The sequence below is a fragment of the Lontra canadensis genome, unplaced genomic scaffold (genome assembly GCF_010015895.1).
Source record: "Lontra canadensis isolate GAN:19392208 unplaced genomic scaffold, GSC_riverotter_1.0 scaffold43, whole genome shotgun sequence".
Classification (NCBI taxonomy): domain Eukaryota; kingdom Metazoa; phylum Chordata; class Mammalia; order Carnivora; family Mustelidae; genus Lontra; species Lontra canadensis.
This window is the reverse complement of record NW_022631037.1, coordinates 1,371,553-1,388,757: the sequence shown is the minus strand read 5'-3', so window position 1 is coordinate 1,388,757 and position 17,205 is coordinate 1,371,553. Positions and strand designations below refer to the sequence as shown.

General features: G+C 51.4%; 1 protein-coding gene across 8 annotated transcripts in view; it reads right to left on the bottom strand.

Annotated features, from left to right (window-relative positions):
- BCAS3 (BCAS3 microtubule associated cell migration factor) overlaps nucleotides 1-17,205 on the bottom strand; it is a 584,262-nt gene that overhangs the window by 8,606 nt on the left and 558,451 nt on the right. For 4 of the 8 annotated variants that reach the window (XM_032871862.1, XM_032871864.1, XM_032871863.1 and 1 more), the window contains one exon: nucleotides 14,921-15,088. In XM_032871862.1, the coding sequence (XP_032727753.1) occupies nucleotides 14,921-15,088 (168 nt within the window). Of the gene's footprint in view, nucleotides 1-4,425; nucleotides 4,492-14,920; nucleotides 15,089-17,205 lie in introns of all 8 variants that reach the window. The other 4 variants (XM_032871859.1, XM_032871861.1, XM_032871860.1 and 1 more) reach the window with 2 other exon arrangements.

Here is a 17,205-nt window from a genome sequence, read left to right as displayed (position 1 = left end):
GGTCACATGATCTACCTGGATCCCACCCCTCAGCTCTGAACAATGAAGGGAAATATCCAGTGCTCTTGGCTCAGGAGACCAGGAACTGCTTCCCTTGGCCACTGGGGCCATACACACACCTAATAACCTTAGGGCTTAGGGGGAGACCTGAGGTCTAGAGAAGTCCTCAGGTCCTCCAGGCATCCACTGGCTCCTGGAAGATGAAAGCTGTGGCCAGTTGTGGGAGTTGTAGAAAGGATGATGGTTGAAGAGACTAGGCAAGCAGACAGCCTCCATCCAGGAAAACTGGGGAACAGACACATTACCTCTCTTCCCCATCGCTCCTTCCCTCCTCCCTCCACTAGCCAAAGAGAAACCTTATTCATGACAGCAGGCCAGTGTGGCATTAATATCCCGAGGGAGAGGCATAGAGGTAGCTAGATCTCCAAATTCCTTGTGGGGACAGGGGTGTGGCAGATGCTGGAATGTTGGGGAAGGGAGAATGAGGGCAGAAAGAGAGGGAGAAGGAGGCCTAATGAATGAGGAGGACTCCGGAGGCCTCTGTTCAAAAGAACAGATTCTCACCACATCCTGCACCCTCTCTCCTTTGGAGCTGGCTGGGGGTGTGTGTGTGTTGGAGTGGGGAGCACAGTGTCTGAGTTCCAATAGAGCAAGCAGCTCGTGGCTCAGCCAGATTCTTTCACGGCCTTTGAACAACTGATGAGCAATGGCGGTAGGTGGGGTATTAGCTGGAGGTTATGCTGGCCCAGGCGCCCCATATAACAACCATAATAAGGTAGGGAGAGACAGAAATGCTGCCACACTCCACTCCCAGGAAATCCATGTTACCCTAAGCCAAGTCTTGGCTTCAAAGCAGGAGAGAGCAGGATCCCCTACCTGGACCACTTCGACCAGTACCCTGTGTGCAGTGACCTTCTCGGTACCACTGTATTACTCTAACTTCACATCCTGACCTGTCACAACCTATTGGACATGGGGACAGCAAAGGCTGAGCAGAGTGGGCTCCTGCTTTCCTGGTTTTGAGGTATTTGACAAATCTGGCTGAAGCCACGCTTTGGGAACAGCCCTGTGCTGACACCACTGTGGATGGCAGGAAGAGTCCTGGGGTAGGAGGCTGAGAGTTCTGCCACAGACAGATGTGCTGAATGACCTGTGCGAGTCACTTCACTTCTCCTCCACCTCAGCATCTGTCAGGCGGGAGGGGAGGAGCGTCTCTGGCAACCTCAAGAGAAAAGGATGGGATGGGACTTTCAGAAGCAGAACACGCATCAAACACGCAGAGTGTCCCGATTAGGAGATCAGTGCGGCCACCTCTGGTGTTCCAGCAGGCGGAGGCCTCCAGAGGCGGGCTCCTCAGGCAGGAGGGCCTGAAACGGCCTTTCTAGCTCCAGGTCACGGCACAACATTGGGGGCCGAGTCTTGGCAGACGCCATCTGAGGTGGACACAGGGGCCGGGCGATTCGGAGATGTGCCTTTGACAGAGAATGTCCAGCCAGGTGCTGTGGCATGAGCCCTTTGTGTGTGTGTGTGTCTGTGTATGGGGAGGATGTGGGTGCCAGTGAAGGCCCCATAAACATGCCCACTCAGCATGGCTACGAGGAGGACATGGCACTTGGAAAGTCTCCTGTGGAAATGGTGCTTGGCAGCTAGCCTGGACCCTCCTATCTCCTCCAGTCCAGCCTTGAGGCTCGGGAGACCCCACCGAGCTCGCAGGCCCGGTCTTCCTGAGCTGCCCTCCAGGGCTGAGAGGCAGCACAGGGGTCCGCAGATTACAGGAGAGATGCAGCTCCTTGAACTTTGCTGGCCTGACGGGGCAGAGCCACATCTGGTTCTCATTCAAATGTCCAAACATAATTAAATTCTCTATGATGCAGCGGAAGAGTTTGGTAAGATGTGGCTTTCCCCCCTTTCCATCAAGGTTAAGAAATCAGTCTCTCATTCCACCGGCCGGCCGACTCATTCTCCCTGCCACTGATCTGTCCCATTCTAGAAAGCAGAGGCCTGTGCTCTGATCTGATTTCTCGAGCTGACTGGGCTAGGGCCAGTGTGGGCTACACGGAGCCCTTCTCCCCCACTGTCCCACTTACCCACCTGAGAGGATTAACAGCTGAGGCCAAAGCAGCAGGCTGGCGACTGAGCAAGTCAGTACCCTGTGAGCTGGGCGGGGGTGGGGAGGCGAGCCGCCGGCGACGAGGCAGAGGCAGCTGTCAGCTGTCCTACCCAGGCTGCGCCAGACATACCAGTGTCTTCTCACTGACTAGATACAAGGATCTCCTCTCTCTAGATCCTCACAACGGGAAGCCCTTGAGAGTCTTCAGTCTCTAGCCTGGCCCTTGAGTCCCTCTGTGGAAAATGGAGCTTCCCACAGTCATGGAGGGGTGAGGCAGTCCCCCCACCCCCAACCCGTGCACCTCCCACCTCTCACCTTGCAGCCTGGAGACTGCTGCAAGGCCACACAGAGCCCTGGCCTTCCTCCACATACAAAGGAGGGAGGCAGAGGGAGTGTTGGAGGCATGAAGAAGGCTGGGAGCTCCCTGCCTCACAGAATTGCTGGTTGTTTCTGGCCTGTCAAGGCTCTGAACAGGCTAAAGGGCAGCAGGGTCCAAGGTGCAGTCCTCGGAGATGGCGGGCAGCCTCCTCAACAGAAAGGAGGCCTGCTAACCAGAGGTTTCACTGCCTCTCCTCAGTGGCCAGTCCAGGACTGCCCCAAATTCTAGCAGAATATCCTCTAGATGGGCTAGCATCCCTTCCCGACTGAGTAGCTTCTGTTTCGGGCTTTTTTCTTTCTTTCTTTTTTTTTTTTTAAACTTAGGGATTTATGACTTTCATGGTTATGGGTGCCATTCTACTTCCTCTGTGCCTATTCTAATCTTTGTGGTACATGCTTTATAAGAGTTTCTTAATAAGTCAGGATATTTTTCCTTTTGAAACAAGCTGTCCTGCAAGTTAGTGACTTACAGTGGGTGTGGATGCTACCCAGAGACAAACAGGGGCTGGGAAGGGGATAACCGGGGTGCAGTAGAGAAGAATCTTCTAGATTAAACAGAGCTATGTGGAGGTCCCTTTACGATCCTGGACCAACTCCTGTGCTAGCGCCCTCCTGATGTTCGCCAATGTCCCTATCAGAGAACTAGGACCACTTTCAGGTGCACATGGTGTTTCCATGCCAGAGAATGCTCAACGCTCACCCTGGGGACAGGTGCACGCACACATGTACACACATGCACATGCAAACACACACACACACTCACAAGCTGGTGTGAACCAAACAATTCCAACATTGCTGACCTGGCTCTGAATTGGAATAATTCTGTTTATCTTTTTGAAATGGTAAACTTCTGTTTAGAATTTAATTAACTTCTTGGTGGCATCAGTGCCAAGGCCATGTGTCTGGTGCCTTCACATCCATGAAGAAGGCTTTAAGGAAACTTAAGCCAGTCTTTAGCACAGATGCCCGAGGCCAAGCCTAGCAAAGAGAACGGAGGTGGGGCCGAGGTCCCCGTTGTCCCTGCCATGGTCGCAGCCCGTGTTCTGGAACCCATGGCCCCCCACCCCCACCCCTCTGGGAGAAGAGCACAGGTCTCAATTAGCTGCTGTGGAGCCGCCTGTCCGGGGGAAAAAGCTGAGCAGGATGCCGCCTCTGCTTTGTGCTCTGTTCACAGACTGGCTGCTGGAGCCGGGGCTCTATTCATTATTCAATTCAGCTAGCTCAGACGAGTCTTTCCATTTGCTCCTCCAGGAGGAATAACAAATCCAGAAATGCAATTCCACTTTGGTGTATTAAGATATTGATTTGCCGGCGAGGGGAAGTGCATTTGTTCTGTCAGCCCTCCCGTGGGCAGGAAGGGGTTAACCAAATGTTTATCACAAGGCTGGCTTCAGAGTTGAAAGTAATGTGATCAGTAATGAATTTTGTGTTACATTAGGTTGTATAAATGGACAGACAAGCGCAGACAACAAGTGGCCAGGAGTCGGGGCTAATCTAATGATGTAAAAATAGAGACAGCACCAATTATACTAGGGGCCAGCTCCAGGCTCCTGCAGGGACTGCAAATGAATAGGTACAAATCAAATTACTCACTAATAGACGCACTACAAGAGGGGCAGTCAATGGTAAATGCATTAGAGCCCAGTGACCTCTCTGCTCTGCACAGCAGAATCCGAAAATTTGACTTCCATCTTAAAAGTGGGGGGCAGGGAACGAGGGTCTCAAAGAAACTCTTGTTGGGTGAAGAACAACAACTACGGCCCATCCCAAACCAGTCCACTGCCAGGAGGTACCTCCTGTCTGTGCTGACCTCTTGCCCTCATTTCAAGGCCTCCTGAGATCCTGAGCACCCGCGGGGGGTAAGGGAGCAACTTCTTGAGGGACAAACAGAGCAGTGGGACGAAGCCTTGCACGTAGGCAGACAGGAGGTTACATACCAACATACTTCACAGCCACGTGTCTCTCAGGGGTGGTGTTTTTTACGGCTACGTCAAGGGCTGTGTCTGTATTGAAAATAGAATATTTCTTTAAAGAGGATCACAACATGGACCTTTAAGAGAGTAACAAGTGCTCAAACCAAAGCAAGTAGGTATCAAAATCCAGTTGGGCCACGGAGAGCTCTGCAGGGGGCTTATTCGTGGTCTGTTCCACCATGCAGCACATCTGGGCTCTGGCCTAATGCTTGTTAGCCTCGACCGCTGTCATCCTTCCCTCCCTTCCTCCTGCCCCGTGTTGCCTACTGAGTGCCTGTATCCATGGATCACAGAGACGTGCTCAGAGGCAGGAACCCGATGCTCATTCTCAGCTCTCCGTGGCGTGAGGGGAAACCCAGTGTGAAACCAAAGCATCTCCAAGCCTTCTGAGGACCCAGCCAGGCCCTGATGGACACGGGACCCTGCTGGGCCTCTCCGTCCACCGCCTCTAAGGCCAGCACTATCACACCCTCCAAGTCGAGACGGCATGCTGGTCCTGGCCGACTGGGGCCCAGAGATGATGGAAATATGCTGGCAGAACGAGCACAGGGAGGACACAGGGTGAAAAAAGTCACAGGGTGAAAAAAGTCACCGACACAAATGAAGCAACTGGATGTTGATCTTCCCCAAACTTAATTAAGCACACAGAGCGGTGGGATAGGAAGCTCTCAGGCTTTACTCAATAACATGTGGGGGGAGTTGGGGGCGGTCTGTGAGCCTGGTGCTGCGGGATTCTGCCAGCAAATTAAAAAATTTATGCTTATGCAGTGGGCCTGCAGGTGCCTGGGGGCAGGGGTGGGGTTCAAAGAGAAGTGGGCAGGAAGAAATCACCAAATGTCAGTGGTCAGGGGGCTGATTCTGATAGAGGTACTTGGAAATGCCTTCTTCTGCTACGTTCAGTCACACTGGCATGGCTTGGCCTTCTTGGTATAGTGAGGCTCTGGATTCCTGAAGGGTCAGAGGGTCATTTCCAACTTTCATTTCCTGTGTATCATGTGTCTCTCCTCTATTACCAGCCATCAAACCTAGGGGCCAGTCCGTACACCACAGACCATCTTTGGAGGACGTGAGGAGACTCAGAGGGAAAGATGGGTATTTAACCATCCATGACTGTGTTCAACTTTGTTCAGATCTCACACCTCACAGAAAGGTCAATGGTTAAAGGTGAATTCTTTGGCAGAGGAGGAAGAACAGAGAGAAATACTCCCTCTTGTTAACCATTTACCTATGTTAATGTCTCCAGAGGAGGGCCCTCGTCTGGGGGTCCATCTGCTCTTCCCCACCCTCTTGTCCAAGCCTGTTCAATTTTCCACAGGAACTCCTGCCTCCATGTTGGGGCAACACCTGGAAAGGGGATTCTGAAGGTTCACCAATGAAGTCACACTGGCACTTCCTCCTTGTTGACAGGAATCAGGGTGCTTTGGTTACAGAATTCAGAGCAGACTGGGCAACTGAAAAGTGCACAGAGGAGCTTCTCAGCCCTAAGCTCCCATTTTAGCTCTGCCCCGGCCTGGGACTTCTAGCAGCCTTGGGAGACAGAGAGGGAGAGGGAGAGCAAGGGGAGAGGGAGAGGTAAACAGGAAGAGAGATGGGAGAGGGAAAGGGGGAAGAGTGGGGACTACGAGAGAGACAGAGATGGAGAGAGAGGGAGATGGGGGGAGGAAAGGGAGAGGGAGAGGAAGGGAAAGAGAGAGAGAGAGAGAGAGAAATGGTCTAACTAGAATCAGATTTGACAATGGGCCAGAAATTAACAAGTGTGTCCTAAACATGGTCATTTTTCCCATTGCTCTGGCTGGCTTTCATTTACTTCTCAGGAGCCACAAAAACCCACGCAGTCATTCAACAAACATTACTGGGGCTCAGCTTGGCTCTCATCCCAGTGCTGCATGGTGGGCAATGAGAAGGCTGGTGGTTAGAGGTAACGAAGAGGAATGAGACTCTGTCCAAGGCACCAGAATCAGGTTAAGACATGCAGTATGGGCAGTGTGGCTGAGGGAGGGGCTGAAGGGACCACCCCGCTGTGGCATGTAGAAGGGAATCAGACACGGCTAGGTAAAGGACAAGGCAACAGACACTACTTGTCTGGGGCCAAGTGTCCAGGGAGCAGGTGGTTCAGAAGCTCAGAGGAGAGAGAAAGGGCATTTGGCGGCAAGGTCAGGGAGGGTTTCACAGAGGGGATGTGACTGGAGCTTGGTCTACAGAAGTGACCGGGCAGAGAGGGAGGGCGGAGGGGACTCTAACAGAGCCAGGTGAGCAGGGCTCGTGCTGCGGACGACGGGATGGTTCTGATGGGAGTGTGTTTGCATGAAGGTGGTGGTGAGGATGAATACGAATAAGGGGTTACTGGGGACAAGTGAATGGGAGAGCAGGTTGCCAAGGAGGGTGAGGGGGGCCTGGAAGAGCCTTGAAATCTCACGGCAGCAGCCGAGGTGGAGACATGGGGGCCCTGGGCATGTTGTGAGTAGCGAAATAGGAAGACAGAACAGGCCCTTAACGTGAGAGCCCCATTCCTCTTCTGGGGATCCCTTCTCATTCTGAATAGCGGGTGGGAGTCACTGAACTACTCTCTGACCCGGTGAGACTGACCGGATCTTGAGAAACTCCTAGCTCTCTCTCTCTCATCCTGCTGTCAGCATTCCTGGGCTGTGTGAGCAGAGTGGCGTTATTTAAAGCTCCCGGGCCTCATTTCACTTCTTGTGAGGTTACAGCTCAGGCTTCTTAACCTCAGCGCCTACTCTTTGAATAATGTGACTAGATGGCATACAATGTAAACTTCTTTAGAGATACTGTGTCTCTTCGACCTGTTTTCTTTACATTTCCTGAGTCAAGTTTATAAAAAAAATTACTTTCCTTCTGTTTTGTGTGGATCCCAATTTCACAAATCTTTTTCACGAACCAATTTTATCATTTATATACACACGTACAAGCTTATTTTCATTTTTCAAACAATGACGAAAACAACTAGTAGTGCAGGCCCTTGTACAACGTTGCTTACCCATGGAGAATATAAGCTTTGTGAGCACTCAGTTGGCTGATGGGTCACAAAAGTGCCCCCATCATCTTGACCTGGCAGAGAAATAAACATCTGCAGCTGGGGGCAGGGTTGGTTGGGAACCACTAGGTGTGAATTAAGTCCCAGATAAAGGGTCACAGATAGGACCCACGGGTGTGGGAGATCCAACCCAAGAAGCCTGAAGACCCACAGGCATGGGTGTGGGCACACCTGGCCAGGACTGGAAACCACCACCTGGGTTCAGTGCGCCTGTCCCTTCACCCCTCTGTCCAGTAAGCACCTGCACGGAGGTTTGGTCTGAACACCAAGGATAACCTAAGTAGGATTGTCCCTGAAGATGCTTTTGCTATTGTCCATGGGATAGGCCCTTAAAGAAAGAACTATTCTGATACCAGAGCAATGAAAACTCATCTAATTCCACTGTTTTACAGAGCCTGGGGTTCCAGCACCTCCTCAATATCTCATTTTGATCCTGTGTTTTTTGTTATGATCTGACTTCAAATCTTTCCTCTTTCCTCCATTGTGAGTCAGAGAGGGGAACATCTCTCTGGCACTGTTGTGATGATGAAAGGACATTTCTGTCGCTAGCCTAGAGGCTGAAATATAGAAGCGACTTGGCAGGGGTGGCCATTATCGTTGAAAGGAGCCAACGAGAAGACAGATAATGGAGCGTCCTGTCCAGCAGCACAGTGCCCGGCACCTAATACACACGGGGAGCAGATGTTTCCATGTTGCCTGGTTTCTCTCGCCCATGGTACTGGGGAAGAAACTGAACCCAGAATGGGAAAGGAACTTGCCCAAGGTCACACACAGAGGTCCCCCATTCCTTCATGAGGACTTCCAAATGCCACTGAGAAGAAAAAAACCAACATTCTTCCCAGCATCAGTAGCTGGGTACTAGGAATGGAAAGGGCTGTCAGATTCAACTTTTCCCACCAGTGGAAGCTAGCGAGGAACAGGCCATCTGACACCGAACTGGGACACAGATGGCAACGCCAACAAGGCCACGCCCCAGTTCGCAGGCAGCAGCTGCCTCCCCGCCACCCTCAGCAGCAGTGCTGTGGCCGCCATGGCGCTGGGCTCTGTTTCTGGGGGCTCCTATGTCTCTGGGGACTTACTCTTCTCTCCTCACCCTCAGCAACCATGGCAGCTGTGACTGGGCAATTGGCAGTTTTGTCTTCACATCCTAAAAAGACCCATCCAGACTCCTGGTCCAGCCCTGCTAGGTGGGCCCCTGTGGACAGCCGGAGAAAGGAGCCAGAGAGGAAAACACACCACTCAGCACTGCTGCCTCCTCTGGAGCTTTCATCTCTGTGAGGGTAACAACCATGCCTACTTCCCCACAGTGCCCAGCCCAGAGGGGAGAAACCAGCAGATGTCTACAGAGAGCCTGCCAGCCCACTGCGACCATGGAAGAACATGCAGGCCCACTGACGAGGTCATTGAGAGAAGACATGAAAAGCATTTTGCAGACATACTGTAGAAGGAGCAAAATTCTAGGGCTCAATTCGGTAACGCAAACGGAAGGACCTAAGTGATAGGCTAAATTACTAGGATGAAAGCGCTCGCCAGAAAGCAGAGGTGTCTAAGGAATAAGAGAGTTAATTCACTACCACAATTGTCACCTGAGAATGTGATGGGAGATGGGAGAGGACCAGTATGGCCCCTACCAGAAATGCAGCCTCAGCCTGATAATGACCACAGCCCTCAGCAGTGGGCTGAGTGAGAGCTCCAAGGCCCATTGGAAGAGCTAATCCTGGAGGGAGGCTAGAGGGACCAACGCACTGGGTTACTTGCCTTGAGGAACACATCTGGTCAACTCCAATAAGAATAGCTGACATCTATTACTAACATCGATTTCTACAGTCCTGAAATGGAAGACAGTATTAGCACGAGGCCGCGCACACGCAAGTGCACATACATGTGTGTGCATGCACACACACGCAGTGCTCTTTGTTCTTCTTCTGCAGATTATCAGGTATTTGTTAATTTACTGAAAACTTCCTATGACAATTTCAAAATGGTGCACATTGTTCAGAATGTGCTTTTTGTGTTAAAAAGGAAAAAAGACAAGAAGGAAAAGTTTTCTGACAAATCCTTGGAAGAGATTTCATTGAAAATAATTCTAATAATTAATATACATACATGAAAACTGAGGGGATTTGGGCAAATAAATTAGAGCATTGGTTTAAACTATAGGCTGAAATTCACTGATGTATTGTGAAATAAATTTAGTGAGTCATGACCACATTCTTTAAAAAATGTAAGAAAATAGAAAGTACTAGAATGCATTGCTTATAACACTGCTTTGTGAAAGTTTTGTATGTTTGGTTGGGTAAGGAAGTAAGTGTATTTCTGACAGAAGGCAAGAGGCAAAGATTGAGCCTGTAGGGTGATCCCCTAAAGTAAATGTTTCTGGACTAGAACAGTCCACTTGAAGAGATGGCAGACAGAAAAAGATGAAGCCTCTTTTCTCCCTTTAGTGCCATGGTTATAAATGAGAAACAGTGTTCCTGGGATTGCAGGAAGTCACAGTCAGGGGGAAGAGACAGTTCCTCTTGACCTTGAGAGCTGACTTAGTGAGCTCTTAAGAGTCAACAGCAGCAAAAGGAGGCTGCCTGCAACAGAGACATGTCAAGCTTATCAGGGCTTGGGAATGAGTCCTGGGGCTTTTGCCACTGGACATGGGAGAGAGCAAAGAAGAAAGAACAAGGTTTAGCTGAAGACGGAAAGAGTTAAAGTCTAAAGAGAAAACACACTTAATGTGTATCCAGGTGTTTATGAAGATTTGTTGGTATTAGGTTCTATCTATCTAGACACAAAACAACTGGAGTAAGTACATGTTTTGCTTATTTAAAAAATTCTATTTTTTCTAGAAAAGGCAATATTGAAAGGAATGTCTGCTAAGCAGGAATTAGTCAGGTTGTTTTGAGGGGGGCGAGAGAGAGAGGAGGGGCTGTGGGAGACAGCATTCCGGGCAGGAGAAATATGTGTGGGGGGCCTGGCGGGCAGAGAGAGCACGTGGGCTCAGGGACCCTCCGGGGAGTTCAGCTTGGCTGGAGCTGGCAACAGCAGTGGGAGAGAAGTCTGGAGACAGAGCAGCAGCTGGTCACGAAGGGCTTTGCACACAGTGAGATGGGATGGACCCGGACAAGGCCAGGGTTGGGGGAGAGGAAATATCAGCAGGTGCCCGGATGAGTGGTTCTGGAGTTCTGGAGAGAGCCATCTTGGAGATTATTTGGAATTAGTCAATTTAGAGGTAGTAATGGAGGCCCCAGGAGCAGAGGAGATTGCCCTGTACTGACTGAGGGAGAGGGAAGAAGGCCAAGGCGGGGCTTTGAGAAATATACTTGAGGCCGAAAGGGAAGGAAAACCCAGAAAAGCAAGTGAGGAAAAGGAGCCAGATGCAGAAGAAAAACCAGAAGAGTGAGGCAGAACAGGAGCCACAGGAGAGCACCTTGAGATCATGGGGCATGGTTCATGGTGCTAAAGCCAAGATCTGGTGGTGACTTTAGGGAAACAGCTGTTGTGGTTGGACAGGCTCTGGAGGCCGGGACTGTGCCTCCTCTGTGACAGGAGCAGATGGGAGGCTGTTGTGAGGATGGCTAGGATCTGGGTGTGTGGAGTCAAGAGATCTCTTGAACAATGACCACCATTTTCTCTCTGACAGTGAGAGACAAGGTGGTGGGGTAAGAGACGTGAAAATGGGGGAGTCTGAAATACTAGCCATGCAGAAGGAAAAAGAGATTTCAAAATGATGGACTGAGCACATGCACCATATTAAAAAAAATGGAGGGAAAATATTAAAAAAGGAAACATAAACTCTTACGGGACTAGAGATCTATGGAATCTTAAGAAAAGGAAATCAGGCCAGAAGCAATAGCAGGAGACAGGGACTGTGGCAGAAGTGCTCACTTCTAGACTGGATGCAGAATTCATTCACTCAGCAAACAGTGACCACGGGCCTACTATGCACCAGACACTGTTCTAGGTGCTGGTTGCTGGATTCTGTGGGAAAACATGAGCACAAACTGAGAACAGGAAGAGGGGCTACTAGAACAATAGAGAAGGCCTCCCCTGGCTCACTGGAAAGTCAATGCCAGAAATCTGTAGAGGCGCCAATCTGAACCGCTTGGGATTCTCCTTCAGCAACCTAAGTGTCAGAGCAGAACTGGACTGACCTTGATTTGGAGTTTTGCTGAACGGGGACAATGAAAGGCTGATGGGGCAAGGGGTGTGTTAATACTGCAAGACAGCGACTCAGCCAGTTATTTTAGAGCAGATTTGCAAATCACACATGTGATCTAGTTAGAATACCTGGTCAGCAGCCCCCATGGAGGACAGAACTAACACCCGCCTCCTAGGTGAACTGTGTTTAAAGACAGACCTTGTCACATGTGCATAGAGACCTTATTAGGATGCAGGTGTGGACTCAGTGGGGCTGGGTGGGGCCCGAGACTGCATTTCTAACCCGCTCCCAGGGACAGAGGGTGCTGCGGATTCCCAAACCACTCCTGGAATAGCAAGGCTTAAAGAAAGAAAGAAAAAAAAGGTTTTGCTTTACTTTTGGGGCACAGCTAAATTGCCTATGGTACAGCTTACTGTTGAGGTGCTGAAGCCAGCTGGCAGCGACATTTTCAGGAATTCAGCAAGCCAAATGACACCATGTTGATGGCTTGACATTGGCCATAAGTCGAGTTTTTATACTACAGAAATGTCCAAATGCTACCAAGCAGGGCCTACCTGCTTCCCTCTGGAAAGCCGGTTGGTAAACAATTCCCAGCATGTCACTAGCGTAGCCTGTTATCACAGTGACGAACGCTCTAGAATGGGCTTCAGTGTTGGGGGGTCACAAGCACATGCTCCATTCACACCTTGTTAAAGAGGCCATTGGTCGTGATTGCGAGACTACATAAGGTGCCTGGTGGAAGGTACCAGAGGATTGATCATCTTGGGTGCCTTGGAGTACATGACACCGGCAAACACTTATTGTCACCTTATGTGTAGGTCCTGTGGGCCACTGAGAGGAGGAGGGTGGTGGGAAGACAGAGATGACAGGCTGCTATGGCAAAGGGAGGCTTGATGAAATTCACATCCAAGTCACACCGCCTGTCCCAGGCCATTCCTGGATGCGCAGGGCTGCCCCTCTGAGGCCCTCGGCTGCACCACTGAGCCCGGCACTTCAACTGGAGTTGCACGACAGGACAACTGATTCTCAGCGATGGCAGAGGGAAACGAGTTAATTTCCATAATACCTGCTTTACTTACTGACCTTTCAAATGGAGGCAGATTTTAAAAAACGGATACATTTAATATGGTCAAAAAACCCCAAATGAATCCCTTTTGGTGACAGTTTGGGGAGGAAAATGAAATTCCTCTGCTCAAGAAGGGCATCTCTTATTTTCTGACCTGTGGGTCATGCAGTTTTCATTTCCTCTCTCATCTCTTCTTCTTCTTCTTCTTTTTTAACTTCACAAACCTGCTTCAGGCCACAAAGACACTCCTGAATCCCTCAGCTGTCTGGCAGATGACCTGCTGCCCGGTTTGTTCAGGTTACTGTTTGCGCCAGGCTGAAGTTCTCCAGCTCCGGGCCCGGCCCCCCTTTAAATCAGCTTGCTGGCAGAGGGGCTCCAAGTACGGTCTGAGGAGAGCAGCCCGTGAGCCGTGCGAGCCCTGGCAAGGGTGGCTCCTGGGGAGTGAGTCTGGTGACACCGGGCCCTGGTGGATGTAGCAGGGGCTGGCACGGGACCGAGGGGTGCAGGGGGAAGGCAGTACTAGAGGGAACTTTTGGAATGAGAAAAGCTTCCCCCCTTCTTCGAACTTCCAAGGAAAACGGGGTCAGAGCCTCTGTAAATGGCAGAGCCCGCCACATCTGCAGATGCAGGGGAAAGAACAGGGGCATGGTGGGCTACCATCCATGGTTGGGAGGGCTGGGTGATGGGGAGAACGACGGTGTGCACATATCTGTGCATGTGTGTGCACGAGGGAAGGGGGCATGGCTGGTTGCTGCTTCCAAGGTCTGCATCTCCTCTCTCTCCAGGGAGGAAGGGGGTGTGGAAGGGGGCTGGCCCTCAGAGATGGCTGTCTCCTGCGGCCTAGTAGGGCACTTCTCTATCCCCAGGCACACTCCTTCTCTTTCCTCCTTGAATCCATTCTGTCCATTTGCCCAGTATGGCGCAAGCACTGTGGGTGGGCCCAGAGCTGATGCTGTGGAGGTGGAGAAGAGAAAGATGGGTCTCTCTCCGCTTGGCGCGGGAACAGGAGGACTGAATGGGAGGCGAAGAAGGGAGGGGAAGAAGAGAGGGAAAGGCTTAACTGCCGACTATCTAGGGGATGGGGAGGATCCACATGGAAGTGGGACAGACGTTTGATGATGTCGGGCATTTCAAGCCCTGCTAAAAATGCTTGCCTCTCTAAATCTTGCTGATCCTGATTCCTGTCCCAGGTTGTAAGTTTCTCCTCGCTGGGATCCTCTTCCCAGGTAGGCTGGTGCAGTGGGGGCGGTAATGTTCACAGGAAAGAATAGTCTCCAGAGGCCTCAGGCAAGCAAGAGCGGGAAGGCCCACGGCCAGGATCTGCTCAACTCAGTAGGAAGCTCCTGTTGACCTCAGGAAGTGGGGAAGAGGCCTGCCGGGCAGTTGTTCTCGGGCCTAAAAGCTGGGCTAGAGCATGCATTAGCCGCAGAGGAATGGAGAATGAGGAGGTGCTTCGGAAGAAAAGGAGCGGTAGGCTGCGCTGTAATTGTGAGGAGATGGGAGCATCGTGGTCTTTCCTGACTGCGTGCTGTGTACGTGTGTGTGCACGTGCGCGTGGACACATGCGTGCGTGCAGGTGCACATGTATGCTGCTTGCTGGCACAGGGCTCACCCATCTTCTAAGGATGTCTTCTGACTGCTCTACAGATCCAAGAAGCTGCCCCGGGCTCTGGCTGCCGAGCCCTCTCACAGGCAAGAGTGCAAGGGCAAAGGCAGCAGAAGAAATAGTAGCCTGGGGGCTCAAACCAGCCTTGCTTCATGCTTGCTCCCTCCAGGTGGGCAGGCCCCATTGCTACTTGCTAATCCACAAAGCCTCCAGCATGAGAGCATGACGGAAGGTGCGCTGCCTTCCCACTCCGTGTCTTAGGACTGCTGAGAACTGAGGGACTCCACAGTTGTCCCTTCCCTTGGAGTAGGTGTCCTTCCAGGAGCCACATGTACAACAAAGTTGCATTTGTCACCGCATTTGTGTGTACGTGTTATTCCATGTACGAGGGGTCACCGGGTCCCCGTGCACTCCTTCACACAGGGCTCTCCCAAGACCAGAGACTTCCAAACTGATGCTAGTCAGAGTGCTGACCAAAGGAACACACGGTTAGAACAAACGGACACCTTCTCCCGCCAGAGAAGGTCTATGCCAACATGTGCTGGTCCTGACTCCGTCAGGCTGGAGGTGCGAGGCCACCTTTACCTGTTCCGGATCCCACCACGTCCCGGCTGGGCGACTCGGCCATGGCATCGGCGAGCCGCTCCCGTAGGCCTTCCTCTGTGTGCTCCATGGAGGACATGTGCCGCAGTCCAAAGCCCTCGGGCCAGCTCCCACACACCTCTAGCAGGGTCACGCTCCGGTCAAAGGTACCTGCGGCACACATGGGATATCCGGCCTTGAGTGTATGCTTTCAGAGAGCAGGCCCTTCCTCCGTCTATCCGCCACTAGCTGCCCCCTCCTCACCCCCACCCCCACCACGGTCCGTTTCCGCTCTTCTCCAGGCCGGATGGAGGAGACACCACCATGAAACCCGTGCTGAGGGCAGCAGCTCATGACGTGAGATCAGACAGAGCAGACTTTCAGGAAAAAGACCTCAGAAACAGGTCAAGGGCAGAGCACCTCTTGGCCAGGTTCAACCCAAACACACCACTACTTTTCTTTCTTTGAGGCAATTGGCCTTCCCCTAACAGTTCATTTAAAAAAGGGGTACATAACTTAAAACTTCAAAAAAGTTTTCCATCCCATTCCATCCTCTAACCTGTACCCAACCTCCTCATGTTACATCTGAGGCTCAGATCCAACAGCAGGTTTGTGACAGATCTGGTTCAAGAACTCCCATCACCTGACGCCTCAATCTGGAGCTCGCTCTACTCTGCTGCACGCAGTCCCCCAGCTGCCCAAGGACAGACGGATAAGAGGGGCACCATTTGGGGGACGCCAGCAATGGAGCTGGGTAATAGAATCTCCAGTAAAAATTGTTCCTTAACTTGAAGGTGCGCTCCAACTCCAAGACACACATGGCGCTCTGCTCAGTGCCAAGATGAGATTGTAGGTGCAAGATCACTTCAAAGTCTAAATTTAAATTCTTCTCCTCTATTATACAGCAAGTCTTCTGTGAAAGCTTAGTTCGTCTACTCTCTCTTGGAAGGAGATTATCGTCATGCTCTGTTGCTTTAAGCACATACCATTTTCCCAGTGACTAGGTAACTGGATCTACTGCATTTATTGGGCTTGGTTCCTGCCAGCACCAGGAAGATGGGGAAAAAATGCAAATGCCAATGTTTCCTAAAGTTAAAAGTACGCACAACACACACTTTTTATCAGGCCTTGCTTCTCCTCTTTGATCAGCCGTCAGAAACTATCTTCCCCAGGCGGGCAGGACTGGGCAGCGTCAGCGCACACTCTCTGCCAATGACAGATGGTAATAGAGAGGGTGCGAGCCCCAGCCCCGGCAGGCGGCCCTGCCTCTGATAATGGCCAAAGCATCGAGGTGATAACCGTTAGTAAACACTCCGACAGCCGGTGACTCCATACATCAGCAAAGAGGACCAGATAATCCTGAGCTCTTCTGACCAGACAAAGGCCCTTGGCCAGCCCGCTGGGATTTATATGTGTGGCAAGGGTCACCACTGGCTCCTGAATGTCATCAGCCAAGTTTGGCTTTGATTTATCTCTTGCCTAATTGCAGGGAAGATTCCTGGTGCTGGGAGGATGGGTAGCATCTACAAATGTATCTCCCCAAGAAGAGGCCACCTTGGGACTGGGTTGCCGGGCATCAGCTTGTTGGGTAGGACCCAGGAATGGGGAGCCACCTGATATTACCTTCTCTCTTCATTAGCAGGGTCAGGACGGATCTGGGGAGCCAGGAGCCAGTGGTGGGGGTGAGGTGCTCTGAGCATCAGCCCTCCAAGGGTCTGAACTGTGCATTCATGCCTTGGCAGTACCGAGCCCAAAGCCAACCCCTGAGAGCATTAGCAACAATTCAAAGGTGCCCAGGCCCTAAGGACTGGTGACATACTGATATATGTCACTGATAACATATGACCCACTCACTAAGTGATGTTAGGTAAGTCCCTCAATCTCTTTTTTCCATCTCAAATAGAACTAATAACTCTGCCTTGAAGGAATGGAAGGTTAAGCCAGGTTCCTGCCAGGAGCTGGAGTTCTCCCCTGGGTGCTGTCCTACTCTTAGCCGACAAGATCAAGAGCTACGTCGTCATTGCGCCTCTGATGACCGGCAGATGAGGGAGTTAGTAATAAAACCTGCGCACTCTCCCCCTTGTAAACTCAGGGCTGTGGTGACAGCTTTCTTATGGACAGACATGTCTCAGAGTCTGTCTCAAGAATGGGGATGCCCTTACCTTCTGTCACTTCACAAGAGCAGTGTGCCTGTCCCTAAAAGGTGCTCAGTCAGTGTTAGTACACGCCATTCTTAGAGGTCAGGGCAGCTGAGCAGACAGCAGGAGCCAAGAGGAAGAAGAAAACAA